We start from the raw sequence: 13,739 nt of genomic DNA on the forward strand, positions 1-13,739 counted from the left end.
GAGCAGAGGGTCAGGGATACATGAGAGGAGAAGGAATTTATTTCTCGCTGGGGTGGGCAGAGCACTCACCATACAGGCTTTAGCTGGGAACGCTTCCCAGGCCTCTAAGGAGGAAGCAATGTCCTGGGAGGGCAGCCACTTTATTGTAACAATACCCACACACAGTACTACAAGGTCTTCTGCGCCCTGTCACCTGGGCCATCCGAACGTCCAGTGTACAGCAGCAGCATTAGCCACTTAGGGGAGAGGTGTGGCCCACACTGGTGAAGAAGGGAAATGCAATTTGGCTGGAGGCTACCACACTGGAAGCCACATCTCTAGGCCCTGGCCAGACTGAGGGGGACTTTGCTTCAAAAACTAACTCTGGGGACAGAGGGAGTGGCAGAAAAAGCCCTGCCCTTGCTCTCTTGGAGGTGAGGAGCTGTAGCTATATTACTGAAGAAAAGGAGTGTTAGAGAGGGGGCACGCCACGGGCGCGTCGGATGACGTTAGCCAGTCGCTTGGCCAGGCCACCCGATTTGGGCTCTTCAATGTGGAAGGTTCGGGTGAGGAGATTGTAGAAGGAGCCGTAGCACACGGCCACCACCGTGCACGTAAGGCAGATCACATTGTAGGGCATGCTGAAGTCGGGCGTAGGCAGGTTTACCAGCAAGGGCTCCGTGTAGAGTCGGACAAAGTAGCTGGATCCGTCAGACACTGGGAACCTAGGGATGGCAAGGAGTGTGAGACAGGACTGGTTCTCCCCCTCCCCGTCTTCCCTAACCTCACACCACAGCCCGTGCTGCAAAGCCCTAGTCTCGACACTTGTAAGGAAGCATTACACACACGCACACATGCACACACACACACACAGTGCGCATACTCTCACGCACACATGCACGCCTGATCAAAAGAAAGCCACCAGCACTGAAGAAAAGGGCCTGCCTTGTCCACTGCCTTGGCCTAGCTTCAGCCTAAATGGCCCTCCTCAGAAAAGCAAGTAGCTTACTGCATACCACCACCCCAGCTGCCACCACTGCCATCACCACCACCTCCACCACCCCCTTCCTATCTAGCACAATCTGCCCTGTGGGCTATGAGCACAGGGGGACAGGCCAGGGTGTGTATCAGGTTCCACTGCTGTTTAGTTTAGTAGGGACATGTTCCTACTCTCACCTATTTATTTGCCTTAGCAGAAGCACCTTAAAGCCTTCTGTACCATCTTTACAAATTTCACAGACTGCTAACATTTTCCTGAGGGCCGGCTAAATCTCACATGACTTTGGAAGAGGCCCAGTAGGCAGTGGAGGACATAACAGCGGAAGGATGTGGTCACACTTACAAGGTGTTGAAGAGAGGGCTCTCTTCCCAGGCCACCGGTTTGGCTGCCACCACACTGGGCACCAGGGCGCTGAGGACAGATGGACTGTGGAGAAGTAGACAGATAGGTTGTGCTCTTTACTGGCACCTCCCACCAAAGGGTAAGAGACAGACACGGGGCAGTCTATCGGGGTAGATTCCCACCTGACATAGAAGCCGTGGTTGGGGTCTGGGGTGTACTCTGTCCACTTGAGCAGGGCCCGCTCAAACTGGATGGAGACCTTGGTGACGGAGCTGGCTGGCAGCTGAATGAGCATCTCCAGGAGGTGGGGCTGCAGCCGGTCCTGGGCAGGTTGGTAGTGGATGTAACCTGGTTGGAGGCGGGAGGCACATGAACTCTGCTTCCTAAAACCAGACTACCTACGCCTCCTCCCCCTCTGCCTCGGGGTCAACAGGAAGTCAAGCTAGGAATGCAAGTGGGTTCTCAGAAAAGGGACAACATGCTTCCTGTATCCTAGGATACAGAAAAGAGAGGCTGGCACGGATGCTGCAGACCATCAGTTTTTACATTGCTAAACTGGGGCATCTTGCCTGGCAAGACGGCTCATGGGTAAAGATACACACCTGCTGCCCAGCATGACAACCTTGCTTGTTTCACATGTGTTCCAGAACAAATACCCCTCAGATAGATAGATAGAAAGAATTTAAACTGGGGCACTATCTGATGTAATACAAGAGTAAGTCCAGAGCCATTTGGGGATTCGTGCCAAAATATAGGACATAAATCTAATCAGGTTTCTAAATCTAATACCAGCTCACAAGAAACGCAGGGGTGAGGCATACATATTAAATAGCAGCACTAGGACAAAGCCAGAATGTCAAATATTTCTCAAGCACATTATGTAACAGAAGACCCAGTTTTAGCAAATAACACTTTTTTAAAACTATGTATAAGAGATCCATAAGAAAACCTGTTACTTTGTAAGCGAAATAATTTAGGTCAAGTGGTGGTGGCGGCACACGCCTTTAATCCCAGCAATTGGGACGCAGAGACAAGTAGATCTTTAAGGCTAGCCTGGTCTACATAGTGAATTCCAAGGCAGCCAGGGCTACACAGAGAAACCCTGTCTCAAAAACCAAAATAAGCAAATAATAAACAAACAAGTGAAATTAAAACAAAAAGCTGTGACCTGCTATAGTTCAGTATTAACTCTTACCAAGCATGAGGTTCTGGGTTCGATCTCCAGTACAATAACGTTTTCAGTAGTTTTTTTCTAAATTATTGTTTTGTTTTTGTTTTATGTTTATGTGTCTGTGAACGGACATGTGCACATGAGTGCAGTACTCAGAGAGGCCCGAAAAGGAGTCAGATTCCCCTGGAGTTAGAGGTAGTTATAAGCCACTGGATGCGAAGGCTAGGAACCAAACTTAGGTCTTCTAGAAGAGCAGTAAGTGCACTTAACCTGCTAAGCCATGTCTCCTGCCACCTCCACCACCAGCATCACAGGAAGGGGGGCTGGCTGAACTCTGTGGTAGAACACTTGCCTCACATACAAGGCCCTGGGCTCATCCCCAGTGACACTAGGGGATTAGAAGGGAAACACACACAAAATACAACATGTGAACAACAGAACTCAGTGGCGGAGAGGAAGAACACAGGATTTCTGAGACTCTTGCTTAACTTTTATGCAAATCTAAAACTACCCTAAAAAATAAAGCCCACTTTTTTCAATGATAGACTATGATATGGAAGTATTAGCCAAATAAGCCCTTTCCTCCTCAACTTGCTTTTGGTCATGGTGTCTCACTGCAGCAATAGAAACCATAATGAGGACAGAAGCTGGTACCAGGAGTAGGGTATTGCTGTGACAGGCATGACACAGTATAACAGCAAAACTAAACTCCAACAGTATAAATAACTCTCTCCAATGTCTGAGGCTCACTCACAATCTTCTGGGCTCCTTGAACGGCTCCGCCCTCTGCAATACCCAGCTTGTCCTCCAGGCTCCCTTTAGAGAGGATTGCAGAAAGACTTTGGAACTCTGGGCTAGAAAAGCCAGTGAGTGTTGAGAACTCAGTGAGCTGTTCTGTAGGATACTGGGAGACAAGAATGTGGAGGGCAGTGCAGACAACAGAGGCTTGGCCCGTGAAGTTACTGAAGGAAGCAAAGACTCTACCAGGCCATTTATGTGAAGAAATATCTGGTCATCTGAGCTCAAGAATCAGCCGTGATAAACAAGAGACCAGAACCACTAAAGTGAAACCTTTGCTTTGCTGGGACAACAGATGCTGGTCAGCTGGGGCAGAGAAACTAGCTGTGATTAAAAAGAGACCAGCATCACTGAGGTGAAATCTTCTGGGAAATGTTCTCTGAGAGTCAGCACAAAGAAGCTGTATTCTAGAGGTGGCCAAGGTTGTATCATGTGCTAGGCAACTAAATTTGGCAATGTAAGAGTTACCTAGGTGGTACTGATTCTGAAGGTGTTATGAGGGCACCCAAGGCTTCGCACTATGTGGCAGGGTTGGAGTCTCTGAGAGAGTCCAGGAGAGGCTACTGGTTAAAGAGCAGCCCAGTTGCAGCAAAAGATCCCAACATTTTGGAGATGGCAGTACCTGGGATGACCACTAAGAACAGCAGCAGCAAAGGGGTAGAGCCAGTGGGAGCCTAGAGGACAAGCTATGTATGTTGCAGAGAGCAGAGCCAAAGACCCAGACCCATTCAAGGAGCCCAGAGGATGGTGAGTGAGACCCAGACACTGGAGAGAGTTGTTTACACTGTTGGAGTTTAGTTTTGCCTTGTTAACTGTCAGAGTTTGATGACTGTGCCTGGTTCTTCTCTCTTGAAGTGAGAAAGTATTTAACTTTGATTTTAAAGGAGCCTACAGTTGAGAGACTTTTGAATGTTTTGTTTGGTTGGCTGGTTTTGTTTTTTCTTTTATAATTTATTTATTTTTTATTTTATGTGCATTGGTGTTTTGCCTTCATGTATGTCTGTGTGAGGGTGTCAGATCTTGGAGTTACAGATAGTTGTGAGCTGCCATGTGAGTGCTGGGAATTGAACTCAGGTCCTTTAGAAGAGCAGTCAGTGCTCTTAACTGCTGAGCCATCTCTCCAGCCCCTGGTTTTGTTTTTTAAAGACAAGGTTTCTGTGTAGCCTGGCTGTCCTGGCACTCACTCTGTAGACCACGCTGGTCTTTAACTCTCAAGGCCTGTGCCTCCACCACCTGGCTGAGACCTTAACTTGTAAGACTTTGTATTTTAAAAGAGACTGGCTATTTTAAAGAGACCAAATTGTTTCTTTTTTTTTTTCCTTTTTGGATTTCCAAGACAAGGTTTTTTTGTAGTCTTGGCTGTCTTAGCTCTAGGTCTGTAGACCAGGCTGGCCTCGAACTTATAAGATCTGCCTGCCTTTGCCTTCCAAGTGCTGGGATTAAAGGCGTGTGCCACCTCCATGAGGCTAAGAGATGGAATTTTTAGGCATTTGGTTTGTAAAGACTGTGAAGACTGTAGACTTTAAAACCTGAGATGTTGATATTAATGTGTGACTTGGGGGAAAGAAGAGGGAAGGAGAGTGTATGGCTTCACAGTGATGCATCTGCGTAGGTCAGCCTCTACTCTCCAAGAAAGGAACAAACTACATCCCCACCTCTGTGCCGCCTCAGCTTCCACCACCTGTTTCTCCTTGTCTGACCCATTCTCTCCTAGAGTCTAGGACATGCCCATGGGCTCAGGGAGGAGAGAGTGAGAACGAATGAAGCTGCTGGCCTCAGAACGCCTAAGGATCATCAGCAGTTGAGCTGTAACTGCTTTTGCTTTGTAAGTTACTTTTGAGTCTCACAGTGTAGCCTCCTTAAACCCTCTCTTTCCACCTGCGCAGGCCTTCAGGCTTACTTTGGGAAGTACTAAGAAGTGAATCTGGAGGACCAAAAGGACGAATGAGCTGAGGTGAGCCGGGGAGGGCCCTGGTTAGGACTTAGCTCTCACTTGGTTTATTCTCCTTGCCCTTGGAGGTGATGGTGAGTGTGTGCACATACAGCCTCAGGTACCAGGGCACGGTGTCCAGCAGCAGCACAGGGAAGGCCCGGTAAGGATGGGAGTTGTACAGCAATGTACTCAGCTCGCCTTTCTGCAGCCCGTAGCCACTCACATACCGCTGCGCATGCAGGAAGGGCACAGGTAGGGCGTCCGCTAGGAGAAGAAAGAGTCAACACTGAACCGCTCCTAAAGGAGAGTCACTTCCCATCCCAGGTCCCTGGGCCGTGCTCAGAGTTCCAGGTCAGGAAGAGGGTGTGGGAAGCCTCGGCTCTGGAATCCTCCCCCTCCCCCGGCTCACGAGGGTGAGGAGATGACTAACTATTGCCATGGGCTCATGTGTCCCCTTCCTGCCCATCCCAGTGCTCTCAGGGTTTCCGCCCTTTCCCTTGGTGACACTGATAATGAACTAAGCTTTTTTTTTTTTTTTTTTTTTAACAACATGAGTGGTAAATACGACGGTATCACTTACCACTCTATGCCTGCAGTATGGCGTAAATTCAAAACTATCTGGCCAACTGAATGCATGAATAAACTCTGTATTTTACACTAATTATTCTATTCCAAGCATTAGGTATTAGTGTCCCTGTTTTGTAATAGACACTAAGGCTTAGTGCAGTTAGGAACTTGCCCAGTCAGTAAGCTTGGAAGCCCTGGGTTTAGAGCCAGGAGCACATTAGCGCAGAGAGCTGGGTGTGAACCCCTGTGAACTGAAGGAAAGACATAAAACTGAGAGCCTGCGGCATGCGCCCCTCATCAACTCACCACTATCCGGTCTCTTCCATTTGAGCTGGAGGTTGAGGTTGCGGGAGTTATTGATCATGGCCGTGTCAAACAAGTCATAGACGGCATAGGTCTTCCTGGTGCCCAAAATGACATCCTGGTATGTGGAAGTCGGGGGTGGGCTCACCTCCAGTGTTTCGTTGTCCTGGCAACACAAGGGCAGCACTCAGAAGCACACAGGGGGCAGGCTGGTGTTGGGGGAAAAGGGTGTGTGTGTGTGGCTAGACACCTTGGTACCTGGCTGTAGCCTGTGATGTCCACATAAACTAGGCTCTGCGATGCCAGTGGGCAGGCTTCTGTGAGAGTTCGGGAGAACATGCGGAAGAGGGACCAGTCTGAGAAGAAAGAGCAGGGCTGAACAAGGGCTGGGATGGCTGGTGGCTCCATGCAGACAGAGCAAAATTGTAACAGGTAGCTAGAGACGAGGTACCAAGGCAACTTACCCTTCTTCCCCTGTCCTGTGATGAAGGCATCAAATACAACCGTAAGGGTCTGCCTCAGCTCCCAAGAGATGCTGGTGCATTGAGCATTCTGTCATAAGGGTGATGGTGGCAGTCAGGGACTTACTCTCACCCAACATGCAGCCCGTGTCACTTCCACTTCACTTCCGTGTGGAGCACTTGACCCTGAGCCAGGTGCCTGTCTGCCGCTTTAGAGCACCAGTTTGATGAACCACGACAACCACCCCAAGGTAGAATCTAGTATTCTCACGCGACAGGTGGACGAAGGAAGTTCAAGGAAATGAAGTGATTTCCTCAAGGTCATGCCAGCTGGCAAATGACTGGGCCAGCAGCTGCACTCACACGGGTTGCCGGTCCTGACTCTGTGCTCCACAAGGAAGATTTACTGAGTGCTCCCCAGGCAACCACTCAATCACCCTGGGCCACAGCCAACGCCCCACATGATGGGTACCACTCTTATCACTCACTACGCACTCAGGTGGAGTCAGCCAGATTTGCCTGCACTGCCTCTCAGAGCCTCTGGATAACAACTACCTGCACTCCCCAGGACTTACTCTGCAGACGGGACGGATGTGCACGGCCTGGGAGTGGTAGCTGGTGTGGAACAAGCGATCTGCCTTCAGCAGCACGGAGAGACCTGCCTGGGGAAGACAGGAAGAGATACAGGGCTGGTCAGTACTCTGCATGGAGCACCTGACATGGGGGCACAGAGTCTCTTAACTATATCCTGGCTGCCAGGCCGTGAAGGGAACATCTGCCAACTCCCTTCCCCTTCTGAGGCTCCCTCCCACCCACACTCACCTTGGAACTACAGGGCAAGAGCTTCTTCCATGGGGTGAGGTTCTCAGTGCAGACAACCTCCCGAGGTAGCACAGCATAGCGCAGGAAGTAGTGATCAGTGTCTGAGGGAGGCAGAGGGTATAGCTGGGCCCTGCCCCTCAGGAGCCACACTTTAAGGATGCACGTGACCCCACCTCTGACACCACTGCCAGGTGGTCCCACCTCCAGGTCAGGGAGTAGGCAATGCAAAGACAGCAGTCTTACCAAGCTACCTGGCACCTGCACACCCACAGCGTTTAGGAGCTAGCCCAGTTGTGAAAGAGGAACTCAAGGAGAAGGACGTAGATGTCAAGGTAGAAGGTTCAAAGGCAGAAAGGCCGCAAGGGCTATCTCACCATTGGCCAGCCCCAGAGGTTTGAAGGAGGCAGTGGGAGTGACGGTGTTGGTGGAGTCGATAAAGTTGAGGGATGCGCAGAAGATCCCTGAGAGGACATTGCTGAGCTCCTTCCAAGATTTGTCCACACTAGACAGAGAGACACGCCTGCTTACCCCCTGCGGTTATACCTTTGTAACTCCAAATCTTGTACAACTCCTTCATACAGCCACGGCTATACGAGGCTGCATCTAAACCTTGTCTCACGCTCGGTGATGCCCTTGCCTCATCTGACTTCCTTAGCTCCTTCTCTGGGCATCTCAGCAGCCCTGCAGGTTCATGTAAACAAGTGTTGCATCTTGCTTGGGAACACTCTGCTCGTGCCTTCCTGCTGCCGTCATAGCCTGCTCTAGTCTTATCCCCTCCTCCAAGGAGCCCTTTTCCCGCTTGTCAAGCACAGCTTGTTTGTACTGTTGTGTTTCTGAGCGTTCAAGACCCCTCTTACGTGCCGCTTAGGAGACAGCTGGGTGGTGGCAGTATATTGCCCTAAAAACCATGGTACATTTGGTATATATAATACTGACCCATATAGCATACCTTAAGTTTTAAAATTATTTGTTGATACTTAAATGTCAGTTCTCATGCAAAAGTCTGATCTCTCTTGGAACTGACAGTCTGAACACATTAGGTCTCCACTGTCATATGGTAACAATCCATAGGACCTGAGTGGTGGCTATCTACTTGAGATTGTCACACAGGCTCTGGGATCACCGCAAACCCTGCCACTCCCTGTCACTGCTCTAAACCTGGTGATGTTTGCATTACTGATCCTTGCAGGGTGGTTAAGAGGCAAGAGGCAAATGAAACACCCTTAAACACCCATTCCTGTGCCTCCTCACTGCTTTTATTCCTCCAGTCACTGGTATTTTGTGGCCCATGATCAAATAAATTTGCAACCTCTGTATGGAAAAAAAATCTAGGACAATCACAGCAGCTACTGGGGGGTTTTCTGTAGTATATAAGTGACAACTAGAAACTTGATTCTGCTATAAAGTGAAACATGATCCTGTAGCCCAATGCTTTCCCGAAAATGTTCTGTTAGGCATGGATATTATCATCATTATTTGGTTTTTCCAGACAGGGTTTCTCTGTGTAGCCTTGGCTGTCTTGGACTCACTTTGTAGACCAGGCTGGCCTTGGATTCACAGCGATCTGCCTGCCTCTGCCTCTGCCTCCTGAGTGCTGGGATTAGAGGCGTGTGCCACCATGCCCAGCTCCTAAGGATATTATTTTTTTTAAATACAAATGAATGTCTTAAAAAAAAACTCACCTACTTTGCCAATTATTTGTGGCCTAACATCCTAATAGGCACCAATTGGCTGCCATTTGCCTCTGTAGGGAAATGCATGTAGTACTTGCAAGTATTTAGGATAGGATTTCACTCAGCAGAGTAAAGCATGTCACTCGGTGGTAATGTAATTTCTTCATGTTGTATGTGCATGCACACTGATGCATATAAATGTGGAGGCCAGAGGCCAACAACATGTGTCTTCTTCATTCCCCACCCCACCCCCTTTTTTTGAGGGTGGGGTAGGGTCTCTCCTTGAACTTGGAGCTCACTGATTCAGCTTAGACTGGTTTGTCCAGCTAACCTGTTTCGCCTGTCTCCACTTCCTCAGTTCTGGGATGACTAGCCTGCATCACCGACCCGGCTATTTAAGGGGGTTCTGGAAAATAAACTCTGGCCCCCAAGTTTGGATAGCAAGCATTTTACTGACTGAGGCATCTCCCAAGCCCAATCACATCATTTCTTACTTCCCAAATCAGTTTTAGCTCGGTGGGATCACCACTTATTGGAGCAGGGGATCCCAAACGACAAGATGACAACACCTCACCCTGTCACACTCCCTCTATGGCCTGTAACAGGTTTCAAGGTGGAAACTCACTCTGTGACAGTGTCTTGGAACCAAACCCAGAGCTCTGCACCAGATGGAGCCTGCAGGAAGGGAGGCCCCCAATATCGGGTCCTCCAAAAGCCTTGCGTGAACGACAGGTGTAGCTCCCTCAGAGAATACTTGGAGATCAACTGTCCCAGGGCTTTGGGGAAGAGCCTGAAGTGAGACACTGAAGAAAACCAGGGCAGGTGAGTGGCGACCCAGACCCCGCCCCCAGAGATGGTTCCATTTACGAACTCTGCTGCCACAGAATTTTTCCCCCTTCAGGTCCTGAACTCACCTCCTTCCCGCTGCAGATCCGAATCCCAAAGCGTACGGAACTGGAATGTGGCGGCCACGTCGCCGGAAGGCAGAGGAGTGATAACGAGCTCCTCTCGCAGACTGTCGCGTGGGCGCTCTGCGTGGCCCCAGGAGCCCTGTCCCACTAACAACAGCACCAACACAGCGAGCGGCACGTCCGCCACCATGCCTGCGGCCGCTTCCGCCTCCCAGCAGCACCCGCGCCCACCAAAGGCAGTCATCCAATAGGAAGAGCGTGTGAGGAAGAACTTCCGGCGCCGTCCCGGAAACCACAGTGCGGTTACCAGAGGGACAACGCCAGCGGTTCACAAATCCTGGAGATTGCAGCCAGCATGTGGAGGGGGAGAGGGAACTGGCTTGAGGGCCCGGGCACCTCAAGGTGTCTCCACCCACTGGGGAGTGTGCAACGTGCAGCGTGGCCATTTCGTAGTTGAAGGAAAGTACTGGAAAAAAAAAAATCCCAGAACTGAGTGCTGGGATTACAGGCGTGTGAGCTAGATATGTCTAGCGTCTCTACTTGCTTCTAAACCTAGCCAGCAACTCTGGAAGCAATGCAGTCCTGAAGGCAACCCCCTTCCCTGTGGTCTTTATTATAAATAACTTTAAAGTATATGGCAAAATTGAAAGAATAAGCAGGTGTTAAACATGTTTCTTCAACCAGGTAAATTAATTCCACCATTAACATGTTGCTGTGAGTACACTGCAGTAAGTCACTTGTTTATCTTAGCTTTAATTGCCACCACAGAGTAAATTTCACACGTGGGTATACTTTATTCTCAGAATTCAGTTCTGTTCAAATTTCTCTTGTAAAATTGGCCAGGTTTGATTAACATACCATTGTAACTTGAAGTCTTAGACAGGTATAGAATGTTCCTAAAACCTGGGACTGGGGATGTAACTCACTCAGTGGCAGAGTGCCTAGCATGCATCAAACCTTGGGTTCATACCCAGCATAGCAGTGTGTGTTGGGAGGGAACTCCCAAACTTACACATAACAACCTAATGTCCCAGAAAATGACCTAATGGCTCTTCCTGGTCACTGCCTAACTCCAGGACACATTCTAGGGCCAACCAATGTTCTTGTAATAGATTAATCGTTCTAGGACTAAATGCAAATTAGACTTCTAATGTTCGTCTGTTCTTTCCCGAAAGGAATGATTTTGAAACCACATTGTGGTTTGGAGCCTGAAACCATAGCTTCATGGGAGCTGGCTCTACATCCTCTCATGTCTAGGGGCACAGCGTGGCGTGGCCTTATGTTCCCATGTGTACATGACGATATATTGCTGTGCAGTGCTAACATCGTATGGATTAGCCAGTTTCTCTGTTCTGCTGGTGGGCATTAGAGTTCTTGGCAGCTTTGCTTACAGTGACAAGGATGGCCACAGTTGCTTTGTACACTTAGGTTTAGCATGTCCCTTGGGAGAATATGTTGAAGCAAGATGGCAGGATCAAACAACGTGTACAAAACCTGCAGAGCGGACTGGGCGTGGTGGTGCACGCCTTTAATCCCAGCACTCGGGAGGCAGAGGCAGGCGAATTGCTGTGAGTTCAAAGCCAGCCTGGTCCACAAAGTGAGTCTAGGCCAGGCAAGGCTACATAGAGAAACCCCATCTCAAAAAAACCAAAGAGAAAAAAAAAAGAAAGAAAAAAGAAAAAGAAACCTGTAGACCTTTTCCCAAAATCTGTCATTTTATCTGTCTATTTAAAATATGAGTTTAGAGCAAGGCATGGTGGCACATGCCTTTAATCCCAGCATGCAGGAGGCAGAGGCTGGTGGGTTTCTGTGAGTTTAAAGCCAGCCTGGTTTACATAGTGAGTCCCAGGACAGCTATTGCTATAGTGAGACTCTGTCTACACACAAACAAAGAAAAACTCAAACAAGGACAAATCAAGAGGCTGGTTGCTCCACATCCTAGCTGGTATTTGGTGTTTTAGGTTTAGGACTCAGCTCTCTCTGTGGTCTCACCGTAGGACTAATCTGCATCTTGCTCATTAATGGTGTTGAGCATCTGGTCTTGTTCTTGTTATCTATTCATGTATCTTCTCTCATGGAGGCTCTGCTAAGCATCTTTTGTACACTTTTTAAAAACTTGATTATTTGAGCTGTAGGTGTTCCAAAATTAAACTGATTTGATTTTTCCACTTGCCCTCCAAGAAACACATTCATAAAGGATTTTGTGAACAGATTCTCAGTGAATCTCACAACTGCATTTCTAGGAAGAGCCCAAACTTTGGTGTTAGGATGGCCTACCAAGATAGACTCCAACAAGAAATGAATTGTTCAACTAATGGCTTTAGTGGCTGCAGAGATGGCTCAGTGGTTAAGTAAATTACTGCTCTTCCAGATACCTGAGTTTGGTTCCCAGCACCCCCATAAGATGGCTCACAGTCATCTATAACTCCAGCTCTAGGAGATCCAATGCCTCCAGCCTCCCAGGGCACCTGCACCTGTATGCACAAACCCACACACATATACATAATTTAAAAACTAAAACTATTGAAGCATTGAGTTTATTCTTCCACAGCAGGTGTTTCTGACTCCATTATGCTTGCAATAGTACGGGGAGATTAGATGTGAGGTAAGGGTCTAGATCCCAACACTGGCCTTAAGCCTACACAAATATGAGCAACCTGGGTGCCACATTTCCTCAGGAGATGCTTCAGTGGCTGGAAGCACTTGCAGAAGGCCTGGGTACTGTTCTCTGGTTGCTCCACGACTGCCTACTGCTTCTGCTCTAGAATATTCTGATGCCCTTAGAGCTCCATGGACACACACACACACATACACACACACACACACACACACACACACACACAAAAGGAATTTTAAAAAAAACTATGCCAGGCATGGTGGCGCACACTTTACTCTCAGCACTCAGGAGGCAGAGGCAGGCAGATCGATGAGAGCTGAAGGCCAGCCTGCTCTACAAAGTGAGTCCAGGACAGCCAAGGCTACACAGAGAGACCTTGTTTTGAAAAACCAACCTACTTTCAGGGTCATTGTTAAATAAATTATGTACATGTTGGAGATTAGCAGCCACATCTCATCAAACAACTCTATTGGTTGAAAAGGACAATCTTAATTTAAAAGATTTATAAAAAAACCCCAAAATCCTGAAGTATGGAAACAGGTAATTTAAGCTCACAGTGAGTAACAGAGCCAGGGATAATGGCTACATTACCAACCTCCAATAATAATAATAGTAGTAATAATAATAATGATGATGATGTTGTTGTTATTATTATTATTATTAATTTTACCAAGGAACCTGCCATCGTAATTATTTCAGCTTATGCTGTTTCCTCCTGAAATGTTCGCATCATCCAAGGCCCATCCCCCTCCTGTGTAGCCTCGCCCTTCTCCTGTAGCAGGCCGTCGTCTTCCACGCAGCTGTACTGTGGCTTCACTTTGTTCTCCTTCCGTTATCTGGGGCATACCTGTTCCTGAAAGAGCTCTTGGTCAGCTTGGTGCTTTGTTGTTTGTGCAAATACCAGCGCATGTAGGTATGCTCAGTCATACCTGAATGAACAGGCAGACACGATAGAACAGTCCTGCAGTCCTTCTTGTAGAATTCTGCACATTCCTGGGGACCACTGCAGGGTAAGGTCTTAGAGACTCTGCTGGCCTGTGATCCCATGTTTTCCCCCAAAGCCCCAGGTTCTGCAGAGGTGAATTTAGTTCTTCCCTCTTCAGAGTCTATCAGAATGTCTACACAGTAAGCCTTGCAATACAAAGAAGCCACACTGTGGCTT

At 48.4% G+C, this 13,739-nt stretch overlaps 1 protein-coding gene across 1 annotated transcript; it reads right to left on the minus strand.

Annotated features, from left to right (window-relative positions):
* Nucleotides 1–26: 26 nt before the first annotated feature.
* PIGT (phosphatidylinositol glycan anchor biosynthesis class T) lies at nucleotides 27–10,192 on the minus strand. The gene is made up of 12 exons (XM_084777943.1): nucleotides 9,964–10,192; nucleotides 9,675–9,852; nucleotides 7,751–7,878; nucleotides 7,377–7,477; nucleotides 7,130–7,216; nucleotides 6,558–6,645; nucleotides 6,352–6,449; nucleotides 6,097–6,259; nucleotides 5,284–5,487; nucleotides 1,504–1,669; nucleotides 1,322–1,405; nucleotides 27–704 (listed from the first exon to the last, which is right to left on the minus strand). Exons 1-12 carry the CDS (start codon nucleotides 10,148–10,150, stop codon nucleotides 452–454), a joined length of 1,737 nt encoding a protein of 578 aa, XP_084634069.1. The 5' UTR covers nucleotides 10,151–10,192; the 3' UTR covers nucleotides 27–451.
* Nucleotides 10,193–13,739: the final 3,547 nt, after the last annotated feature.

Source organism: Acomys minous, assembly GCF_964271855.1.
Source record: "Acomys minous genome assembly, chromosome: 3".
Taxonomy (NCBI): Eukaryota; Metazoa; Chordata; class Mammalia; order Rodentia; family Muridae; genus Acomys; species Acomys minous.

What these genes read in the sequence shown, in the direction of transcription:
- PIGT (XM_084777943.1), bottom strand. Translation starts at nt 10,150, where the DNA reads ATGGTGGCGGACGTGCCGCTCGCTGTGTTGGTGCTGTTGTTAGTGGGA. An exon ending in TCTTGCCCTGTAGTTCCAAG is followed by an intron (nt 7,217 to 7,376) that starts GTGAGTGTGGGT and finishes TGTCTTCCCCAG; the next exon opens with GCAGGTCTCTCCGTGCTGCT. An exon ending in ATGGAAGAGACCGGATAGTG is followed by an intron (nt 5,488 to 6,096) that starts GTGAGTTGATGA and finishes TTCTTCTCCTAG; the next exon opens with CGGACGCCCTACCTGTGCCC.